The 24,542-nt window shown below is 48.6% G+C and overlaps 1 protein-coding gene across 1 annotated transcript in view; it reads right to left on the bottom strand.

The window, feature by feature from the left end:
• Window positions 1-24,236, bottom strand: part of LOC144767644 (synapse differentiation-inducing gene protein 1-like) — a 142,283-nt gene extending 118,047 nt beyond the window's left edge. Inside the window, exon 1 of the mRNA XM_078651042.1 lies at window positions 23,847-24,236. Within this exon, the coding sequence (XP_078507168.1) occupies window positions 23,847-24,065 (219 nt within the window). The 5' untranslated portion in view covers window positions 24,066-24,236. The remainder of the gene's footprint in view (window positions 1-23,846) is intronic.
• Between the last annotated feature and the right edge of the window lie 306 nt (window positions 24,237-24,542).

Below are 24,542 nucleotides of genomic sequence, written 5' to 3'. Positions count from 1 at the left end.
TTTGAAACTAGGAGGAGTCTTCAATTCTTAGCCCTTGCCATGCCGGTTTCCGAACAAAAAATGTCTACAATAGATCAAGCTTTCAGGTTGCAATTATTGCACTGAAATACAGTGATTTTGGAGGGTGGGAGCCTCTACATGATCTTTGTGGACTTAAAATCGGCTTTCGATTTAGTCCCTAGAGAATAACTAAGGGTTATTTTATTCATATTATGCGGGATCTTGAAAAGATTACATGTGAATAACTACACTCAAATTAGATATGTAAAGAATGGAGACCTCACTGACTGCATACCCATAGAGAGAGGTGTAAGACAGGGCTGTGTTTTGGCTCCAACCCTCTTTTGTATTATTATTATTGGCCTAGAGCGAGCCTTGACAGCGGGAGGGGACATAGATGCTCCAAAGTTAGCGGGCCGCAAGGTATCTGCCTTGATGTTCGCAGATGATACCCTCCTGCTGTCAAGATCACCGATGGGTATTCAAAGGGTCTTGGATATTTTTCATTTATTTTGCAAGAACAGGGGTTTGGAAATCAACACCATGAAAACAAAATATATGGTCTTTAACACAGGGCAATCAAAACGACCCAATCCACTATTAGCTGGGAATTTTTTGAGAAAGTCCCTCTATGTGAATATTTGGGATTATCCCTTAATGAGAAAATGGAGTGGGATGATCAAACTAAGAAGGCTTGTCTTAAGCTGGCGCAAATGGCAGGGGGCATAGCAAAATAGCAGAGGAAGTGTGTACTTAAGACACTGGGGCCTGTGTTGGAAATATATAAGGCGCAAGCCAGATGGGCTGCCCAGTATGGAACAGAACTATGGGGCCACAGGCCATCGGAACAATTTGCTAGGATTGAAAACTCATTTCTTAGACAACTGCTGGGACCTCCCTATAGTACCCCACTAACTCCGCTCCGAATGGATCTGGGTGTTAGCCCAATGGCACTAGAGGTAGCGCTAAGACCTCTGCTTTACTGGCGCTGTATATGGTGCAACCCAGAGTTATCCATGTATAAGGAGGAATTGAGGGAGTTGGCAAACCTCAATGGAGCAAGCAAAATACCTTGGCTCTCCTATATAAAGAATTCCTTCTTATCCATTGGAATGGGAGATCTATGGGATAGTCCGGAAGAAAGTTCTTTGTTAACATCAAGAAAGGCCTTGATGACATTTTTTAAGGATCACCATCTCAATTTATTATTGAGTGACCCCAGGACAGGCACACTTACATCATCCTTTTTAGAAGCTAAACTGCACTATACCTTAGAATCTAGCATAGATGACATACAGCCTTCACTTGCTAAAAAACTCTATTTGCAATTTAGGCATAGTGTTCTTCCTTTATGTGCTGTTACTAATAAGTGGGGGTTAGTTCTAAAAAAGGTTTTAAATAAATTTTAAGTCTAAATCACCCACTCTATGCATTTACTATGACTCAGGAGTCCGTATTTTTTTTTTAATTACATGACTTGCTATTATATTAACACTAATAATGTGTTAATTCTCAGTCTTGTACATGGTTGCAGCCTTGGTTTTCTACACTGGTAAACTTCACACAGTGAAACCATATATTCATTATTTGCATTAGAATCAGTACCAATAAAAAGGCTAGTTTTTTTTTAGGATGAGTGATCCAAGACCCAGTAACTGACCGATTATGAAAGCACTCAAAATTAAACTTTTTATAGCCTTCTTCACATCATGGTATGTAATTCTATGCAGGAATCAAGAAGATGCTCTCATAGGGTAGGCAGGCTATTATGAGCGTATATAAAATGTGTAAGTCTTTGACATAAAGAGTTCTCAGTTCAATATATTTTATTTGTGTCTCAATAGTACCTAATTATAGATGGCTTGCATTCAATTCACCAAGATCCATAGCATTAAGCGATTATTGACGGATGGAAGTATTACATGACCACTACTCTTTTCTGTCTCATCATATAACAGCACTGGAAAAAATTGGAATATTATTTGAGGTGGGTGCCTGAAAGTCACTAAATTTAATTGTACACAACCCCCTGGTAGCTAAAGCACATACCAGACAGCCTTCATTTAAGACAATGTGTATTTATGCAGGGTAATATACAGTGATACAGACAAAATGCCAAAACAATAAAAATCCCAAACTGAATGAGAAAAAGTTAGTTAATTTTAATAAACACAACACCAAAGTTACAAAAATCCAATAAGGAGAACTATTTTTTTCAAGTTGTAAACCTTAAAGTAAAAACAGTTCCAAAAAGGAACAAAGCACCAATGATAGTCAATGAACGTGGTAGACCAGGACCTAAACGTGATTTGAGGCCGAGCGCATTGGTGGACGGGTTGAATACACCAACCAGGTTTGCCCTGGTCAAAGATTTTACCTGATAACTTAGTTGTTTATCTCCTAATCCACCACAGGTGTACTCTTTTAAAACCCTGAGGATCTCATGGAAGGGCACGTATAAACTCAAAAGGTGTCAGGCAGAGGTCAACAGCAGGATGCAGTCCTGGTCCAATTGCCACTGGGCAGCTGGATACTTCCAGTCCAGAAAAATACCTCTAGTGCCTTGTTATGAGTCTGTAGCTACACAGGAGGTCAGCAAACTTAACCTGAGAGTCCATTTCATTGTTTTGGGTATAAGAGGGAGAAGATGTAGTATTTCCGGGTTGCTCTGAGGTCAGAGAAAACAGGGCCAGTTCCTTTCTCATCTTCTGCACCCTCAGAAAGTTGATGACTGGAGATGCCACATTTCACAGGAGTCAAACCCACCCACTAGCTAGTGGGTGGGTTTGACTCCTGAATTCTCTGTAATCGATGAGATAAAAGATCTCAGGCCCTTACCTAGCTACGTTTTAAGTGGTTTCTGTTTGCTTTACTGTAAGAATGCTCAGAATAGAATGTGTCATGACAAATCCCAGATGGCAAATGTTTTCGGGCCCACTCAACTTGGGATCTGAGGGCTGGGTGTGTGTGGGGAGTGTACTAAGGAAATCTTAGTGCCCTTCCACATCTAACACTAAAAATTAATTTGGGGCAGACACTTTATCCACCACAAACCCACAGGCAGAGATGTCTGGTAGGACAAAAGCAGGGCCCTTCAGCAACCAGACAAGAGATCCACAAAAATAGATTTGGCCTTCTGTTCTCTCCCGTTTGCCTTTCATGAGTCCCCAAGTGTTACATGTTGTTCAACACATGGCTTTAAGCAGGATTTGACACTGCAGTGTGAAAAAGGATGACAACAGCCCCCAATCTGAATTGTATGCAGTGTTCAGTAAAGTAATATCTGTCCATTAGGGCCAGCCTATTGTTTGCTCCTGTGAGACTGTTCACACCTATGTCACACCTATTCCGGGATGAGCACAGGGTGATAGCTGGCAGGAGCTTATGCTAATTAGCCTTCTGAGAGTTCGGGATGGTGAAGTTTGACTTTCTAAACATTACTTTTCCTTAATATTTACTAAAACTCTGACTTCACCATTGAATTGGATTCAAATAACTAGCTAGTCCCATTCTCAAGATAAAGTATTAGTATTTTAGTCTGTACTCTGTTTTTTTCCAACAGTGAAAATAGCTTTTAGGGCCTTCCCACTGTAGGTACATAATAATATTAATGTTCTACATGTCCCACTACCTTGTGGGATTCATGGTTTACACAGAGGTGACTTACCAATATTTAACAAGGTAGGTTATTACTTTTAAAAAGAGTAATATTTTACTTGGTCGCTTTAGAGCAATCAGGCTACACATAGTAGGCATGAGGCCATGCTTACACTGCCACTGTAGTGACTGGCTTAACAGGTGCTGCAGTCCACTAGTGGCACTTAACTTTCAGGTCCTGTGTACACTTTGTACACCATACTAGAGAGCTAAATTTACCAAATAGGATAAGTCAATTCAACCATGCTTAAAGGAGATAATAGGCACCTTTCTATCAGTTAGCAGGAGTAATGTTCACAGAGTTCCAAAGACAGCAAACAAAAATAGAGTCCAGCAAAGATAAAACAAATTCAGAGTGACCATGCAGAAAAAACATATTTCCTACAAGCATGTCAAAGGATCTCAAGACTGTTATGGATAGCAAAGAAAACCAAAGAGTTAGCAGCCACGTGACTGCTCTTCTGACATACATACACTTCATAAAATGTGTACCCAATGCATCTTTATGAGGTTTATATGTATGTCCTGGACAAGCGACACAAATTCACAAATGTCAATAGGAGTGCCCATTCAGTGCTTGCAAAAGGTCTCTACAAACAGTAGAACAATCGTCTGGCATAGGGCTTTGCAGACATCCTGATAGTGATTTAGTTCATATAAAAATCCTAGTTGAAAAACTTCATACCCAAATCCAACTGCTGATCCTCCAAAGACATACTGAGGGTTCTAGGTCATTGAATGAATGTAACATTAAGGTAGTACCATAAATGAACTTTGATACATCTTGAAATTGTAAGCCTTGATTAATGCCTTGACTGAATGCAAATCATACAGTTTACTAACACACAAATGACAATTATATAGAGTTTGAGCTGACTTTTTGTTCACATTATCGTTCTTCTTACCATACATCCCTGCAAGCAGCCTGTGTCAAAAGTCATGGTTTGAGTTTTTTAACCTTCATAATCATTGAAATAATGTTAAATTCCATATTCCTCCATGGCATTGACAGCTCACTACAAGCCTGAAGTAAATGGTCCCCATCCATATCAACAATGCCACAGCCTACCCATGCACATGTGCAGGATCCAGAAAATCAGCGACTCCATGAGTCACACTGACAATGCAAGTGACACTGCATGACTGATAGCATGGCTCCAGTCAAAATATTTGACATGGTGCATGAGTCGACATTGAGTTGGCTCAGTGTGGATCACAACCGTAAAGGTGCAGGTCACACTCTGACACATCGACGTGCACCTACAACCCATGACGCCAATAACACATCTGCAAACAAACAATGCACAAGAGTACAAAATCTGCCTGTCCAAGAGCACAAATGACCCAAGTAACAAACATCCATGCACCCGAAAAGCACACAAGTCAAAGGCACACCGCCTCAAAGGGATAAGGGGCTGCTAAATCAGAGCTGCAAGGGCGACTCTCCCACAATGCAGCACACACACATAGCAATCACAGCACATCTACATTGATGGCAATGTGGTAGAAAGTGTAACACTTACACCACAGGACAGATGACACAACTGGTGCCGCTTGTGCTTAGTAACTGGCCACCTATATCTGGCATTGCATGACACTGTGAGATGATCAGGTACGAGTACAACCACACATCCGTCATGTAGTTGAAATGTCCACTGTCTCCCATCAAATAGCCAGCTCCACCAAAACAGTCACAATGTACATTGTCATGCAGTCTGTGTGTAAACATCTACAATGCTAACTATTAACCTGCATCTCTCCTTCACAATGCAGAGGGACAATCAACACCTCCTGCAGAGCAGATCACGCATCTCATCAGTGATGATGACGAGGACACCCTGCACATATGCACAGACACCCTCCAATGGCTAATGGATAGCCTCCACCTCCGCACCCCACACCCCACACCCCACACCCCACACCCAGAAGCAGGAAAGCCCAGCTGCCTCAAGGTGACCCCACCCCCTGCACAGACCACACAGCTTGAAGCACACACCACCCCGATTGTCTCCCAGGACCATCCCGACCAACACATGGATTTTCAATGCTGTGTTGGGTTGTGAGGAGGAGATGGCTGATCAGCAGCGGGTGGGTTTCAAGCTCGTGGCAGTCAAACTCAATGCCATACGTGGGTGTCGACGCAGGCTGGAAGTATGGCTGCCAAGAGATGTAGCCGGGATCTTCCATGCCTTGCAGTTCCTCATTTTGCCATTGCTGCCACTGAGCCTGTCCCAGATAATTGCTGCGGGAACTTCGACACACACATCTCTGACCCTTGATGTGTCAGTGGCACACAGTGATGCAGCACTATCACCTCCGCCCCCTGATGTGCCAGTGGCACAAAGTGATGCAACCATTACACCACCACACACACCTGACACACCGGACAGAGAAGAGATATAAGAGGAGTAAGATGTGGAGGGTAAGGACTGTGTGAGGAAGGAGGTTTTAACATTTGCCTAGTTCAGCCCCATGCATAATGCCCTGGGACAACACCTCCCACTGTCCCCCGGAACACTCTGCAACATTCACCTGGACCCCTACATGGACTGCCATAGCTGCTCTGGTTACCAATGACACAGGAGACCATCTGCAGACTGAACTCTTCCTCTTCCAATTCACTTTATATTCCCCAAAGGACTCTGGTTGGACCACCACTGGGCAAGCATGTAATGTGAGCTTGGCATGCCCATGTACTGCTCCAGTCCTGGAATTCCCCAGAATGTGAATTAAACATTCGAAATCACACAGATGTGTTATGTCTATGTTCATTTAAGTGTAAAAGTTTGGATGAATGTAGGGACATTGACTGCACTGAAAGGTACGCCCTGGTAAATGATATCAATAGGCATGTTGGACCCTGAACCACATGGCCAATTAGATGACTGTGAAGACGTGAACTAGCTGTGGTCTCATCACACATGAACAACAATCTCGCAACCCCCCAACATAGCCCCACGTCCATGTATTAAACAGGGCTGTGAGTGGAAATTATATAAGTGGTAGCAGGCCAGAAGTGGTGTCCCCATCACATGTGACAACAGAATGTCTCTATGCGTGCCTACTCAAACACATCTTCTTGGACACGGTCTGTTTTGATGGATAACATTGCCCCACATGGCCAGAAGTCGGACACCATATTCACATTGCTGAAGACAAGTAAGGGAACAGGCCTGCCAGCAACTATCCCAAAAACAATGTTTGGCTCACAAAGGTGGAGCTGTCAAAAGGGACCTACCCTCATTGTGCAGGTGCCAGTCAGACCCTCCATGTGTACAAACAATGCTAATTGAGGCACACCAATTGTCATTCTAATCAACACTCATTACAGTTGAACACAAGTGAAGTTGTGTAGGCTTTATTAGCATTTGTGTGTCAGTACAGGCAAGGCAAGGACAACAACATGCAGAGAAATGCTTAAGACACTTACAGGAAGCATAGAAACATGTCGAGTTGCAAGACATGGGGAGGAACAACATGAACTCAAATCATTAAGGATGGCAACGGTCTCCCTCACCTTGCCTTGCTGGACGAGTCATGTGCTGGTTGACGTATGCTCAGTGACCCATGTCAGGGGACATGACTCACAGCCCATGGGATCTGCATGGTGCTGTACCACCGGACTGCGCCGACTGTCTGCTCTGCCGACAGTGAGCAGGGGAAAGGGTCCTACAAGATCACATGTCATACTACATTGCCATGTGTGCACTCTCCCGCAGGCAGTATGTCCGAATTGGGAACGTTGCCAAACGACGCTGTGCAGCTCCGCCCACAGGACTGCATCACCTTGCACAGGTGTATGTACACACACGTAGTTCCATGCACATGCATTCTGAGTCCAGGCGAAGGCAGACATGTCCACTGCTGTTGTGGCAAATGTGAGTATCCCCCAAGACGCAACAAGGTGTGGGGAGCTGTGCTGTGAGTGACAATCAGATGTGGCTGCAGGAACGTAGTTACTCGTCCATGAATGCGAACCCCGCTTCATAGGCAATCTGTTCCTTGAGTTCATTGTTGGCGAGTTCGAGGAACATAAGGGAGAGCCAATCCATTAACTGGTCCGGACAGATTTTCCCTGAAGTGGTGGGTGTGATTGTCACAGTTGTGCAGAGTGTGTGATTCTCTTTGTGGTGGTGACTTTGTAGTCCTCCCTGCAATGGTGAAAGTTTGTTTCTTTCTGTGGTGGTTAGTGTGCAGTTCTGGTGATAGTGGTGAGTATGACTATGTTTCACCAAGTGATGGCGACTGTGTGATTCTCCAAGTAGTGGCAAGTATCTGCTCAGAGGGCCATAATACAAGCAGAAGCTACTGGGCCCAAATTGTTGTGCATGAGGCCATTTACCCCTGAGGTCCTGGGACCCAACTTCTGATGAGTTCTGAGCAACTGGGCCATGTACCCTTTCAGCACTTGTCTCTCATTGGTAGCATGGGTGAGGTAGTGCAAGACGTCTCAGGGACAAGGCAAGAGTAAGGTGAACACAGGCTCAAGGCTCAAAATACATCCAGCAAACACACTAAATGTGGTTCAGATAATTACTTTTATGTAAAAGTAGTATTTACATACCAGCACAAAATGAAATATGACCCTCCACAAATAATATACACAATCTACTTAAGGCAGGTAAACTAGCGTTACACTGGTCAGCTCTCCTGTTCAACTTCCCCTTTTAAGGATCACGGTTATTCCCCATTCACATGAGGCAACACACAGGCAAGAACCCATGAGTGAGTTCCATTCTTAATAATTCAACAATGACTTTTGGAAAGTCAAAGTGTTCTCACGCCGCAGCACTTAAGTCAGTTCCTGGAGGAGCCCGCCAGCTCGATTTTCAGTCTTAACCTGCTCCTGCAGAAGTGGCAGTTCAGAGAGTCCAAGCATACATCAGCAGCCTGTTGATGAGCAGTGGCGTAACACATGCCGCCACAGCCCCGGTGGTGCGGGGGGGTCTGAGCTGCAGGGGGTCCCTTTAGCACAGTTATCTGGCCTGAGAGTTCTGGATTAAATCAGTAGCAAGGGCCCTTCTATGTACCGAGCCGGGGGCCCCCTCAACTTTCGCTACGCCACTGTTGATGAGCAGATGACTGCATGCTGTGATTGAGGTTATGGACATCCACGATGCTCCTCCAGCCCTGCAGTAAATCTCACTGAATCTGGTGACAGGTCTTGGTTACTTTGGGTTTGGGTGGTTTGATCGATGCTCTTCTTTTACGATCGCAACCTGCAACTTCTGCAAGGCTGCACCATCCTGTGAGGGTGACAGCCCTCTCTCTTTGTTGGTGCCCACCCTGGCATATGGGGTGAGTGTACAACAGAAAACCAGGCAAAAGCCCCATCATGTTACCACCCTGAACAGGGCGTCAAACACCCTCTCAGCACAGTGGTGGACCAGCATGACAGCACTTAGGTGCAGATTTATGAGGCCCTTGCACCACGTTTACGCCGCTGTTGCGTCACGCAAGGCGGCGTAAACGTGGCGCATCCCTACGAGGCATTTACAACGTGACGCATCTATGGAGATGCGTCACGGTGTAAGGCCCTGCGCCACATGAAACCTGCGTCAGGTTTCATGTAGGTGTTCCGGTGCAGGGGGGGGGGCGTTCCGTCGCAGGAACGCCCCTGGAAAGTGACTCAGTGAAATCTACAAGATTTCACTGAGTCACTTTCTACGTCAATTCCTTATGCCTGCTTGAAGCAGGCGTAAGGGTGATGCACCATGCAATGTAGGGGTGGCCCCTGTGCATTGCAGGAGTCATGTCGCACTTGCAACATGACTCCAGCAATGCGCCGCCCGTCCGCCGAAAGATGCGTCACGCATCTTCCCTGCCTTGCACCATGGTGCGCCGCATTTTAAATGCGGCGCACCATGGGTGGCGGAGCTGTGGTGCACTGTGGCGCACATTAACTGGCGCATCCCTGGGGATGCGCCAGTTACGTAAATCTGCCCCTTAATGTTCACCTCATGCCCTACTTGGCATACACAGGTAGCGCACAATGCACTCAAAGCGGTGTCCATCTTCAAGTCACAACACTGCAGAGGGTATTGACCCGATCTTCCTAACAATGCTGCAACAGGACAAAGTCCCTTAAGATTCACTGCGGCCCCCACTCAGAACTGGGGTTCCTGAACCACACACTTAAGACAGCATCCCTCTGCAGTCACAACACTGCACAGGACGATGGCTCTATCTTCCTCACAGCACTGCACCAGGGTGATGGCCCACAGGATTCCCTGCTGCCATCACCTGGCATATTGGGGTCAATCAATCATAACATTTGTAAGGCGCACTACTCATCCGTGAGGTTCTCAAGGCACTGAGGGAAGGGGTGCTGCTACTGCTCGAAAAGCCAGGTCTTGAGTAGCCCCCTGAGGGTGAGTAGGTCCTGGGTCTGCCTTAGGAGGATGGGGAGGGTGTTCCAGGTTTTGGCGGCGAGGTGGGAAAATGATCTGCCGCCGGTGTTTGCTTTTCGGATGCGAGGGACGGTGGCGAGGGCAAGGCCGGCGGCGTGGAGCTGTCAGTTCGGAGTGTAGAAGGTGAGTCGGCTATTGAGGTATGTTGGTCGGGTGTTGTGGAGTGCTTTCTGTGCGTGGATGAGGAGTTTGAAGGTGATCTTCTTATTGATGGGAAGCCAGTGCAGGTCTTTAAGGTGGGGCGTGATGTGGCTACAGCGAGGGATGTCGAGGATCATGTGTGCGAGGCGTTCTGTATGCGTTGCAGTCATTTCAGGAGTTTGGCCGAGGCTTGTGCGTAGAGGGCTTTACTGTAGTCTAGCCTGCTGCTTACGAGGGCCTGGGTGACCGTTCTTCTTGTTTTGGGGGTCACAAACGACGCACACAGATGGAAGGCCCCATTGGTTCGCGAGTCCCGATGGACCAGAGTCTCACACTCCCGAAATCCCGCCATCTAGCCGGGCATGGTCATTATAGGTTCCCATGACGAAGGGCTAGGAAAGAGCCTGAAATACATTGGGAGCAATTATTTTGTTAACCTTCTGCTGACATGAAGCGCTTTTGAGTGTTCTTCATCGCTATTCGACTTTGTTTTCAACTTATGGCAATAAAAAGCTATTGAACATTTCTTCAAGTTTGGTTACTGATGGAAAGCGGGGTTTCATGAGCTTACTTCAGATTCATTGGATGAAGAATTGTGTTCACTTTAACAATTAGTCTATCTGTTATTTGGAATGGTTGTACACTTTCAGTGACTTGTTGTAGTGCACTTAGTAGTCTTGGATACTTTATCTGGGCTTTTTGTCTTCTACTTTTAGAAAGTGGACATTTCTCTGTACTTACTTATCTTTGTGCCTGACAGACTGTCTCCAATACACGTCTAGGTTGGGTGACAGCTAAACTTTATGCAGTCCCTCTAGACATCTCAAGTACAGGAAAGAGAGGCACATCTGCATTCTTTGCACTCATCTGCATTCTGGTGGGTCATCCTGGGAGGGAGGAATGGGAGGGGCTTACACTTACACTTTAGGAGGTAGTTTTCTGTTCACACACAAATAACTGATTTACCCCTCACAGACAGCCTGGCAGACAGGTCTGGGTTGAAAGGGTATTCTTGTGCCCGTCAGAGAGCTGTTTGAAGTCACTTTCTACATTAAAGACACTTTTGGGTATAAGTACTGGGTGTCTACCCCTAAAATCCTACAATTCTGGATCCTGACCTGGACTTCTGTCAGAGGACTTCTGTGCTGCTCAAATGACTCAACAAGCCTGCTAATCTGGAAGGACAGCTTTTCTGCTTTTTACCCTGCTGGCTGATGCTCCCTGACTCTGCTGAAGGAGAGGTGGACTCTGCCTTCCCTCCAAGTGATGTCTAAGGGCTTGCTGCCTTGCCTCCTTGTTTTCTGAAGTCTCGGAGACACAAAAGACTTCCTGCAATTCTGCTGGTGCTGCTTGACTCTGCCTTCTATGAGTCATAATACCGTCTGAAAGGCCCTTTCCAAGTTCTGTGCCACAGACTTGGGTTCTGCAGCTGCTTTCTTCAAAACCGATGCATTGTCACCGCTACGCCGATCAGAACTGATGCATCATCCTTCAACACTGATGCAGAGCTGTTCGATGACAGCAGTTCTTCAGCCTGTACGGCCCAACGACAATGCTCTGCGTGGCTAAACGGTGACACATTGCCTTTACTTCAACAAAGCGCGACGATAACACAGCAACCAACTGCGTGGAAAAGACTGATGCATCGAGCCCTCAGCATCTATGTTTTGCTCCATCTAAGGTACTTATTAGTGGGCCCTCCATGGGTCCAGTTGCTGGCCTATCCTACATCACAGTCAGCCTGAACTTTGAGTTTGCACCGGTCCCTCACGACCTCAATTAACCTTTTGACCGCTAGTGACTTCTAAGTGCCATTTTTGCGTTTAACCTTTAAAAATTCATCTCTCCACTTCTACTGATTTAATTATTTCGTTTTTGTCTTATTTTGCTCAGATAAATATTTTCTATTTTTCTAAACCTGTGAGGAGTCTTTTTGTGGTGTAGTCACTGTGTTACTGTGTGTGCTGCACAAATATTTTACGCATTACCTCTTTAGATAAGACTGATTGGTCTGTGCCAACCTACCAGGGGGTGAGCACAGTTTATCTTTTAGTGTGCATCTACTTTACCCTGAGTACAGTCATGGTGTGTGCCTGGCCTAGGTAGGTGCATACCTAGGCCAGCCAGGAATCCCTTTTCTAACAGCAGCATTGTCTCAAAATTTGAGTGCCCCAAAATACAGACCATGAGAGTGACTAGAGGATCGCAATTTGACATATCAGCCTCACCAATGTATGTTCATCAAAAGGTTACAAAGGCCTGTAGTCCTACTCTTTGAGATTCTGTTATCAGCCCTATCTCCATCCTAAGATGTATCTAGGCCTCTCCTACCTAGTGTACTGTATAGCCTGGCTCTTCCTTCCTCCAGTTTGTGTTTTAACCATCTCTCAGAAATATAACAATCCACAACTCTGTCTGGGAAGCTCATCCAACTCCACATAGTTCTGCAACAGACCCTGGGACTCACAAAATGGAAACTGGAGAATTCCATGTATTGTGCCCTTCACAAGCACACATCCAGCACTACCAGCACATGCAACACATGAGTGCAGACTCCCATGCATAGTACCACTTCAGAGGCACACATACAACCCAGTGCTCTCACGCAGACATATGCTGACTTTTATCTATTGCACTACTCACAGGTAAACATACATCCCAGTGCACACTTGCAAATATGTGTTGTTTTCTGTGTATTGCACCACTGACAGGTACACATACATACCAATACACAGACATGCACTGACTGTGTTGCACTGCATCCATTCTAATGTAGGCCAATGAGTTAAGCACATAGCAGCTCAATTCTACATGAGAGGGCCAGTCGGTCTCCCTTGCTGTGACACAGTCACAAAGGCCAGTTTACTATACTGATCTCAATATTACTTAAGACAATGTATGCTGCCACCACCGCACTGGTGCTACTTAACTCCAGGTGAAAGCAGTCATTTTCCATCACACAAGCGCAGTGCTTTGATTGCCACTCCCAGACTAAGTAAAAGCACACAAAGTGAGACAGGCCAATTACATAGTACACATACATGATCTGTGTCCATCTACGACAAAAACCAGCACCAGGAATCCAGATAACCCTGCAGCTAAGACACTCAAGCAACAGTACAAGTCCATTACCATGCTAGGGACTTTACCAACCCAACAACGTACTTCTTTCCTGCGTTGGCGAGTGACTGATTCTCGCTGCAGTGTTGTGTCTGTTTGATACTCACTGCGGTGCTGAGTTTGCAATTCTCACTGTGATCGTGAGTGTGTGAATCTCTCTGTGGTGGTTAGTGTTTAAATCTCTCTGCAGTGGCGAGTGTGAGAGAATGTTCCTGAAGTTGGCGGTCTGTGATTCTCTCTGTGATGGTGAGTGTGTGATCCTATCGGCAATGGTGAATGTTTGTTTCTTTCTGCAGCTGTGAGTCTGATTTTCTCATTTGTATGACTCTCTCTTTAGTGGAGGGTGTGATTCTCCCTGAATTGGGGAATATTCAGTTCTCTCTGTGGGGGTGAGTGTGTTAGTCATTATGCAACTCTCCCACTGGTGGCAAGTGTTTCATACTCTCTGCAGAGTTCTGTGAATGTGATATCGCTGTGGTGCTAAGTGTGCAATTTTCACTGGGATGGTGCACGTTTGATTCTCTGCAGTGTTGAGTATGTGATTGTTAGATCTGGCCTCTTTTGGTGCTTCCCCTGACTTTCTGCTTTCTGACCTCCTAGTTTTTGCTGGTTTAGTGTCTCTGTGGACTTTCTCACAGCTTATCAGTGTTAAAGTGCAAGTGCTCCTATGGTAAATTTTGTGTATGGATTGGTGTTTCCATGTTTGGCTTATTTGATTTCCTGTCAAGACCCTAGTACAGCGCACTGTGTGTGCCCAGGGCTTGTAAATCAAATGGTGCTAGTGGGCCTGCAGCACTGTGTTTGTGACATGTCCTGATAGTGAAATACAGTGTAATTCGTGTCTTACTATTGAAAGCCTATCTGTCCCATAGGATAGAATAGGATATACTTTGTAATAGCTTACAAATACAACTTTCCATTGGGTCAAGATAGGAGAAATTGAGTTTAGTAAAGATGTTTTTTAAATTGTGTTTGAAAATGCCACTTTTAGAAAGTAGGCATGTTCTTGTATAAACATCCTGTGGACCTCTGCTGAGTAGTGGATTGACTGTCTAGCTTTGGAGTGACAGGGGTTGGGGATGTGCAGTCACTGATGACAGCCACTGTGGGGTTGAGGTGTGTCCTGCCTTTCCGGGATGAATCAGGCTGGGATGAATAGACGTGGGCTCAATTTAGAATAGTGGGAGGAAATTTCCTTGTACCTGAATAGGTCTGGTCTTCTTTACACAATGCTGCCTCCACCTCCTGCCGGGAAGCTGGATGAGAGAGGACAGAACGGGTTTGGACTAAGCAAAGAAAGTCTCTACCACAAGAGAACAAAGGGAAATGTGGTATAAATATTGGGGCCCAGACCCCAGATATTTCGAACTCTTTTGGACCAAGAAACCTGCCAAGAAGAAGAGCTTGAAAAGCTGTGAGGAGGAATTACCACTTTGCTGTGTGCTTTGCTGTGTTGGCCTGCAGTGGCTGCTTCTGCTTGGGCACAGAAAGGACTGGACTGAACTTTCTGCAACTTCTTTGTTTGAGTTTCTCCAAGGTATTGAGATAGACCTTGCCCCCATGTTCAAGAAATCTCAGGAACGGCAAAGATGTCAAGTTCATCTGCTACCAGCACCGGGAACTGTGTTTTTGGTGCTGCGACAGAAGGAAAAGTAACCTGGTGCAGTCAACAACGCTGCAGTTCGTGTCCTGAAGGCACCACAATGGGCACCACATCCCTGGTCTCACTAACGCTGCTGCCCGATGCCGCCACCGAGCTGCTGCTTGCACCACAACCTGTGGGCACCGCACTGCCTTGCTTCATGCCACCATCCTGGTATCCCCAACGAGGCTGCTCCACGACATCGACGCTGCTGCTTGCACCGTGGTTTGTAGGCACTGCCCGTAAATTACCCGATGCACCGTCCCCATCCTGCACCTCAGCCATGGCCGACCAAGGCCGGCGCCATCGACTCCAGTTCATCAGCCAACAACAGCACCTCAGCATCAACTTGGACAGGGTATCAACCTGCCAACAAGCAACCCTGATTTCTAACAGTGATTCTCCGAGCAGTGGTCAGCGTGTGTTTCTTGCTGTGGTGGGCAGTGAGTGATTCTTTCTGCAGTTCTCAATGTGTAGGTACCCTGCTGCAGAGATAAAAATGTGATTGTCGCTGTAGTGGTGAGTAGGTGGCTCTCCCTGCAGTGGTGATTACATGATTGTCGATGTGGTGTTTAGTGTGTGATTCTCTATGCAGTGGTGAGCATGTGAGTAGACTCACAGAAGACAACACCACCCAGGGGTGTAGCTTCAGGGGGAGGTTTTGGGGTGTTACACCCCCAATAAATGTATTTTTAGATGAATAATTGGGGGCAAGTGCTTTCAGTCAGGCATTGTGAGATGTCTGTTGGATTTCGTCTGTGATTGCATTCTACACAGACAAAAACACATGCACACACACACACTCTCTCCCTCATTTTGAAAGCGCTAAAAATATTTTGTTTACAAAATATTGTTTCTCTCATTTAGTACTCCTATTAATCTGTATTCCTCTCCATTTCCACTGCCTCCTAAGCCCCTCTCATGTGCCCTACTTGTCAAATAATATATTTTAACATTTTATATCAGTTTGATGGGCGGGAAATATAATGATCACCACCCCCCAATCTTACTGACCAAGCTAATCCCCTGCTGCCACCACCAGAACCAACTTCCAGAACACCATGACTAGCATCTATGACTGGATGAGGTCCAGCTGCTTGAAACTCAACACGGACAAGACTGAAGTGCTGATCTTCGGGTAGAACATCTCACCATGCGATAACACCTGGTGGCCCCCCCGAACTCTGACCCATACCTACCCCATAGACCATGCCCCAACCTTGGCATCATCCTGGAAATCAAACTCACCATGAAGCACCAGGTCAAAGCAGTATCCCCCGCCTGCTTCCACACCCACTGCATGCTTCAAAAGATCTTCAAATTTATCTCCATCAACACCAGGAAAACAGTTATGCAAGCTCTTGTCACCAGCAGACTGGATCATGGAAACACACTTCATGCCGGCACCACCACCCAACTCCTCAAGCGACTTGAGACCATACAGAATTCTACAGCTACACTCATCCTCAACCTCCCCAAATGGACCAGTATCACCCCACACCTCAGAAGTCTCAACTGACTCCCATTCCAGAAGAGATTTCAATTCAAGATACTAACCCACGCCTACAAAGCCCTCCATAACCAGGGACCAGCCTACATCAACTACTGCCTGACCTTCTATCAACCAACCACACTACTGTACTCTGCCTTCCTCGCCCACCTTCCCCACATTGACTGAAGTTGTTCCTTCTCCTACCTCACTCCCAAGTTGTGGAATGATCTAAACCTTCCCTGGCAGACTTCAGAAAGGGACTCAAGACCTGGCTCTTTCACTAAAGACCTAAGAGGCCTCAGTGCCTGGATACCCCAAGGGTGATTAGCTGTGCTCAATAAGTACTGTTTGATTGATTGATTCTCTGTGCAGTGTTCAGTGTGTGCAATTCTCCATGCAGTATTCAATATGTGATTCGCTCAGTGGTGAGTGGGTGTGATTCTCTCTGCTTTGGTTAGTATGTGATTTTCCACCCAGTGAGTGTCCGATTCTTCCTGCTGTAGTGAGTGTGTGATTCTGTCTGGGGAGTTCTATGTGTGATTCTCCTTGTAATGGTGAGCACATAATTCTCCTTGCACTCTTCAGTGTGTGTTGTGTGCGTTTCTCTGTGTTGATGCTCAGTGTGTGTAATTCTCTGTGTGGTGCTCAGTGTGCGATTGTCCCTGCAGTGGACAGTATGTGGTTCCCTCTGCAGTGGTAAGTATGTGTGTGATTCTCTGTATGTTGTTCAGTTTGTGATTCTCACTGCTGTAGTGGGCATGTGGCTTTGCCTGTAATGTTTATTCTGCCCTAGCACATCTCCTCTGGGACAGTGGTAGAGCCTTTCTTCTAAGCCCCCAGCTGTGTAGACAAGGAGACCTCTCCTGGCACCAGCCACGGCCGGCAGTGGGAGTACCTGCAGGGCAGTGACGTGGGGAGGGGGAGGGGCAGTGTGGGGGGTAGTAATGAATGGATTACAGAGTTTTACAGGTAAGTAAACATTTAAATAAATAAAACGAATTTCGTTGCGCGCACTGCTCCTCTCCTCAGGGGCCACACTCTGTTCAGTTAATTAAGGGGCCCGGCCCCCTCAGCTCTTCTGAAAGCTGTGAGAGGCTTGCACTAACGCAAAGCCTCTCTCCCTCTGTGACTGAAGCAGGTGCAGCCTGCTGCCTGCTCCGAGCCCCTCACCCCCTCCCTCGGACTAAAGAGAAACAAAGTATCAACATTGTTTCTCTTCAGTCAGAGCCGGAGGCAGGCCCGGGACAAGGATGGGGTGGGGGCCCAGAGACAGCAGTCTCCACTGCTCCTCTGAGGCTCCCCACTCTCTCCTCCCCAAAAGCAAAGCCCACCCCACAAGAGAAGACAGGGACAAAGGTGGGGTGGGGGCCCCACCCCACAAGAGAAGACAGGGACAAAGGTGGGGTGGGGCCCCACCCCACAAGAGAAGACAGGGACAAAGGTGGGGTGGGGCCCCACCCCACAAGAGAAGACAGGGACAAAGGTGGGGTGGGGGCCCCACCCCACAAGAGAAGACAGGGACAAAGGTGGGGTGGGGTGGGGGCCCCACCCCACAAGAGAAAACAGGGACAAAGGTGGGGTGGGGGCCCCACCCCACAAAAGAAGACAGGGACAAAGGTGGGGTGGGGGCTTCACCCCACAAGAGAAGACACAGACAAAGATGGGGTGGGGCCCCCACCCCACAAGAGAAGACAGGGACAAAGGTGGGGTGGGGCCCCACCCCATAAGAAAAAAGAAGAGACAGGGACAAGGATGGGGTGGGGGGCCTACAAGGGAAGAGACAGGGACAAGGATCGGGTGGGGGCCCCACAAGAGAAGAGAAGAGACAGGGACAAGGATGGCGGTGGGGGTGGGGGTGGGGGCCCCACCCCACAAGAGAAGAGACAGGGACAAGGATGGGGTGGGGTGGGGGCCCCAGAGACAGCAGTCTCCACTGCTCCTCTGAGGCAGCTCAGAGCCCGGCCGCCACTCTCTCCTCCCCTTAAGCAAAGCCCACCCCACAAGAGAAGAGACGGGGACAAGCATGGGGTGGGGACCCCAGAGAGTAGGAGGCAGCACAGAGCACTGCTCAGAGTCAGGACCCTGATAAGGGTGTGGGTGGTGGCCCCCAGAGAGAGCATTCTCAAGGGCAAAGCTCATATGAGAAGGGACGAGGCAGCAAAATGAGGCCCTCAGGTAAGCACTCTTGTTAGAAGCACTATGGGCGTCCGCGGGGAGGGGGAGGAGGGGCAAGGCAGTGTGGAGAAGGGTGCAAGGTAGAGAGGAGAAGGGTGCAAGGTAGAGAGGAGAAGGGTTCAAGGCAGAGAGGAGAAGGGCGCAAGGCAGAGAGGAGAAGGGCGCAAGGCAGAGAGGAGAAGGGTGCAAGGCAGAGAGGAGAAGGGTGCAAGGTATAGGGGAGAAGGGTGCAAGGCAGAGAAGAGAAAGGTGCAAGGCAGAGGCGCGAAGGGTACAAGGCAGAGCGGAGAAGGGCGCAAGGCAGAGAGGAGAAGGGTGCAAGGCAGAGAGGAGAAGGGTGCAAGGCAGAGAGGAGAAGGGTGCAAGGCGGAGGGGAGAAAGGTGCAAGGTAGGGAAGGATGAAAGGCGGAGGGGATAAAGGTACAAGGCAGAGGGGAGAATGGTGCAAGGTAGAAAAGGGTGCAAGGCGGCGGTGGAGTAGGGTGCACGGCAGAGAGGAGAAGGGTGCAAGGCAGAGGGGAGAAGGGTGCAAGGGGAGAAGGGTGCAAGGCAGAGGGGGAGAAGGCTGCAAGGCAGAGGGGAGAAGGGTGCAAGGCAGAGGGGAGAAGGGTGAAAGGCAGAGGGGAGAAGGGTGCAAGGCAGAGAAGAGAAAGGTGCAAGGCAGAGGGGCGAAGGGTACAAGGCAGAGCGGAGAAGGGCGCAAGGCAGAGAGGAGAAGGGTGCAAGGTAGAGAAGGGTGAAAGGCGGAGGGGAGAAGGGTGCAAGGCAGAGGGGAGAAGGGTGCAAAGCAGAGAGGAGAAGGGTGCAAGGCAGAGAGGAGAAGGGTGCAAGGCGGAGGGGAGAAAGGTGCAAGGTAGGGAAGGATGAAAGGCGGACGGGAGAAAGGTACAAGGCAGAGGGGAGAATGGTGCAAGGTAGAAAAGGGTGCAAGGCGGAGGTGGAGTAGGGTGCAAGGCAGAGAGGAGAAGGGTGCAAGGCAGAGGGGAGAAGGGTGCAAGGCAGAGGGGAGAAGGGTGCAAGGCAGAGGGGAGAATGGTGCAAGGCAGAGGGGAGAATGGTGCACGATAGAAAAGGTGCAAGGCGGAGGTGGGGAAGGGTGCAAGGCAGAGAGGAGAAGGGTGCAAGGCAGAGGGGAGAAGGGTACAAGGCAGAGGGGAAAATGGTGCAAGGCAGAGGGGAGAATGGTGCAAGGTAGAAAAGGGGCAAGGCGGAGGTGGAGTAGGGTTCAAGGGGGAGAGGAGAAGGGTGCAAGGGGGAGGGGAGAATGGTGCAAGGCAGAGGGGAGACTGGTGCAAGGTAGAAAAGGGTGCAAGGCGGAGGTGGAGTAGGGTGCAAGGCAGAGAGGAGAAGGGTGCAAGGCAGAGAGGAGAAGGGTGCAAGGCAGAGGGGAGAAGGGTGCAAGGCAAAGGGGTGAAGGGTACAAGGCAGAGGGGAGAATGCTGCAAGGCAGAGGGGAGAATGGTGCAAGGTAGAAAAGGATGCAAGGCGGAGGTGGAGTAGGGAGGGGGAGAGAGTGAGGGAGAGTGGGGGAGAGTGGAGAGTGGAGAGAGGGAGAGTGGAGAGAGAGAGTGGAGAGAGAGTGGGAGAGAGTAGAGAGAGGGAGAGTGGAGAGAGGGAGAGTGGAGAGAGGGAGAGTGGAGATAGGGAGTGGAGAGAGAGAGTGGAGAGAGGGAGAGTTGGAAGAGGGAGTGGAGAGAGTGAGAGAGAGGAGAGAGAGCAGAGAGAGACAGTGGAGAGAGAGAGAGAGAGTGGAGAGAGACAGTGGAGAGACAGTGGAGAGAGAGTAGAGAGAGAAGGGAGAGAGGGTGGAGAGAGAGAGTGGAAAGAGAGTGGAGGGAGACAATGGAGGGAGACAGTGGAGGGAGAGAGTGGAGAGAGAGAGAGAGAGAGAGAGAGAGAGAGAGAGAGAAAGTGGAGAGACAGTGGAGAGAGAGTGGAGAGAGATTGGAGAGAGAGAGTGGAAAGAGTGGAGAGATTGGAGAGAGAGTGGAGAGAGAGAGTGGAGAGAGAGAGAGAGAGTGGAGAGAGAGTGGAGAGAGAGAGAGTGGGGAGAGAATAGAGCCAGAGTGGAGAGAGACAGTGGAGAGAGACAGAGAGTGGAGAGAGTGGAGAGAGAGTAGAGAGAGAGAGAGAAGGGAGAGAGGGTGAAGAGAGAGAGACGGAGAGAGACAGTGGAGAGAGACAGTGGAGAGAGACAGTGGAGAGAGAGAGAGAGAGAGAGTGGAGTAAAAGAGAGAGAGAAAGAGTGGAGAGAGAGTGGGAGGAGACAGTGGAGGGAGAGAGTGGAGAGAGAGTGGTGAGAGAGAGATAGTGAGAGAGTGGAGAGAGAGTAGAGAGAGAAAGTGGAGAGAGACAGTGGATAGAGAGTGGAAAGAAAGAGAGACAGTAGAGATAGAGTGGAAAGAAAGAGAGACAGTAGAGATAGAGTGGACAGAGTTGAGAGAGAGAATGAAGATAGACAATGGAGAGAGTGGGGAAAAAGTAGAGACTGACTGACTGACTCAGAGACTGAATACTGACTGACCGAGAGACTGACTGACTGAAAAACTGACCGAGAGAGAGAGAGATTGGCTGACTGAGAGAGTGACTGACTGACAGAGAGAGAGACTTATTGAGAGTGAGACTGACTGACAGAGATAGAGAGAGACTAACTGACTGACAGAGACTGACTGACTGACGTAGGGAGATACTGACTGACAGAGAGAGAGATTGACTGACAGAGAGACTGACAGAGAGAGACTGACAGAGAGAGAGAGAGAGAGACTGACTGACTGAGAGAGGCTGACTCACTGGGAAAGAGAGAGACTGACTGGGAGAGAGAGAGACTGACTGACAGAGAGAGAGAGACGAAGAGAGAGAGAGACTGACTGAGAGAGAGAGACTGACAGAAAAAGAGAGACTGACCGACAGAGAGACTGACTGACAGAGAGAAACTGACTGAGAGAGAGAGAGACTCACAGAGAGAGACTGACTAACAGAGAGAAAGAGAGACTGACAGAGAGAGAGAGAGACTGACTGACAGAGAGAGAGAGAGACTGACTGACAGAGAGAGTCACTGACTGACAGAGAGAGAGACTGACTGAGAGAGACTGGCTCACTGTGAGAGAGAGAGAATGACTGACTGAGAGAGACTGACAGAGGGAGAGAGAGACTGTCTGGAAGACTGACTGACAGAGAAAGAGAGACTGAGAGAGAGAGGCTGAGAGCGAGAGCCTGACAGAGAGACTGAGAGAGAGAGGGACTGACAGAGAGAGGGACTGACAGGAAGAGGGACTGACTGAGAGAAAGACTGACTTAGAGAGAGACTGACAGAGAGAGACTGCCAGAGAGAGGGACTAAAAGAGAGAGAGACTGACTAAGAGAGAGACTGACTGACTGAGAGAGACTGATTGAGAGAGAGAGACTGACTCAGAGAGAGACTGACTCAGAGAGAGACTGACTCAGAGAGACTGACTGAGAGAGACTTGCAGAGAGAGACTGAGACTCTGACAGAGAGACAGAGAGAGACTGACTGACAGAGAGAGAGACTGGCTGACAGAGAGAGAGACTGACTGATAGAGAGAGACTGACTGCCTGAAAGAGAGAGACTGACTGACTGGCAGAAACTGACAGAGAGAGACTGTGGGAGACTGACTGACAGAAAGGGAGAGACTGACTGAGAGAGAGACTGACTAACTGAGAGAGACTGACTAACTGAGAGAGACTGACAGAAAAAGAGAGATAGAGAGACTGATAGAGAGAGGGACTGATAGAGAGACTGACAGACAGAGGGACTGACAGACAGGGGGACTGACAGACAGAGGGACTGACAGGGAGAGAGACTGACTGAGAGAGAGACTGACTGAGAGAGAGACTGACAGAGAGAGGGACTGATAGAGCGAGAGAGACCGACTGACTGACAGAGAGAGAGAGAGAGAGAGAGAGAGGACTGACTGACTGACAGACTGACTAACTGAGAGAGACTGACTGAATGAGAGAGACTAAATGACAGAGAGAGATAGACTGACTGACTGAGAGAGAGACTGACTGACAGACTGACAGAGAGAGAGAGAGACTGACTGACAGACTGACTGACAGAGAGACTGAATGACAGAGAGAGATAGACTGACTGACTAAGAGTGAGACTAAGAGAGAGAGACTGACAGACTGACTGACTGACTGACAGACTGACTGACAGAGAGACTGAATGACAGAGAGAGAGAGAGACTGACTCACTGAGAGAGAGAGAAAGACTGTGATGGAATTGGGGTCAAAGTGTGTATGAAGCTATGCAATGCCTCTTAAGATTGCTATTGTCTACTAATAAAAATGTATTATGAAAATTTGCTCTTTGTAGTTACATCTGCTTTTGAAATACTGCATTGTTGCATTGTCTAATGTTTTAAAACGAAAACGAGAAGGAGCAGTCGATGCACTTTTGTCAAAATGAGTGGGCCCGATGTTGTATATCATGGCAGGAGTCTGCATCAGGAAACCCACCTAAACTCGGGCAAACTTCCCCGGTCTACCGATGGCAGGGACCCTGTAATGAATGGACCACCACCTATGATACCCTGCGGGCAGACTAAGCCCAACCTTTGACTCCACCATCCAGTGTTACTTATAACGGGTGCATTGGTGACAGTGGCGTAACAATCGCCCCGCACCCCCTGCAGTATGGCGGGTCGCTGGCCTGTGAGCTCTAGACTGGCACGGAGGATGGGAGGGGGGCCCCGTCCATGTAGTTTGCAGGGGGGCCCCCTCAAGTTTCGTTACGCCACTGCCTCTCCTTAGCATCAGTGGCCCAGCACAGCCAGGGGCGTAGCTTTAGGGGAGGTGTTTGGGGTCTTACTCTCACCTAAACATTTCATTCTGTAGTAAATAGTAGGGCACAAGTGCATTTAGTTGGGTATGGTGAAGTGTTTGTCAGACTGTTCATGTTCACGCACACAATCTCCCTCGTCTCAGTTTTGAAGGCCCTAAAAAATATTCATTCGTTTGAAAAATGCTATGTTTTAGGTGCCCCCTAACAATCTGCCCTCCCCTCTCTTTCTACTGCCCCTTAAGTCTCCCATGTCATGCTTCTCCTGAGTTTGTAGCGTGATTGTCGGGTAATCTGAAACTGACACCCCCAAATCTCATTGCCCCAGCCACGCCCCTGGACACAGCCTCTTTTCTAGGCCTGCCTGGATTCCCCTGCCCAGCTGTGGAGACCCGACGCTGGACCTACCTTTCTGGAGTAGACCAGGGCCCCGAGGCCGATGGGGAGGCAGCATAGGAGCGTGGTGAGGATGGAGTACAGCAGGTGGGCGCGCTCTCGGCGCGGCGGTGGTTGTCCTGTGGGGTCGCTCGTCTCCGTGGGGTACCCTGCGCGCCGAGGGGGGCTCCAAGCCGGTGTCTCTGGACCAATAGACACTGCATACTCGTTGCTGCCCCCCCAGGACTCCATGCTGAGAGATTTCGCGTAAGGGACCCCTGGCTTCACATCTCTTTCTTCGGGATTCGGTCCCTATGGGCCTCGCGCGTCTTCTTTACTCTGCAGCCAGCGCGTTACCTTCAAGTGGCTGGTTTAACAGGAAGAATAGTTCGCTGTAATTAAGTCAATTTGAATGTCTTCGTTGAAAAAATCCCCAAAAACCTGTGTAGCGAGGAACTTGTTGAGCAGGTAGGCGCTGGCCGAGGGGAGGGGGGGTCTGAGGAGGAGAGTCCGCCTCACTGTGACATCGGGCACAGAGGTCGGGGTTGCCCGTGCTGCGTGCTCTGTGCGCTCGGGTCCTGGTAAGGCCCAGCCTCTGGAGTGCAGACTTCCAGACCCACACTCCGGTTCTGTTCAAAAGCACCATTAAGGCTTTCTGGTAACCCCCTTAGTCTGCTGTGCATCTACTCTGACATTCAGCTTGCACTCAACTCAAGCAAGCACACCTCA

Source organism: Lissotriton helveticus, chromosome 7, assembly GCF_964261635.1.
Source record: "Lissotriton helveticus chromosome 7, aLisHel1.1, whole genome shotgun sequence".
Classification (NCBI taxonomy): Eukaryota; Metazoa; Chordata; class Amphibia; order Caudata; family Salamandridae; genus Lissotriton; species Lissotriton helveticus.
The sequence above is the reverse complement of the archived record's forward strand: the minus strand, read 5'-3'. Positions and strand labels throughout refer to the sequence as shown.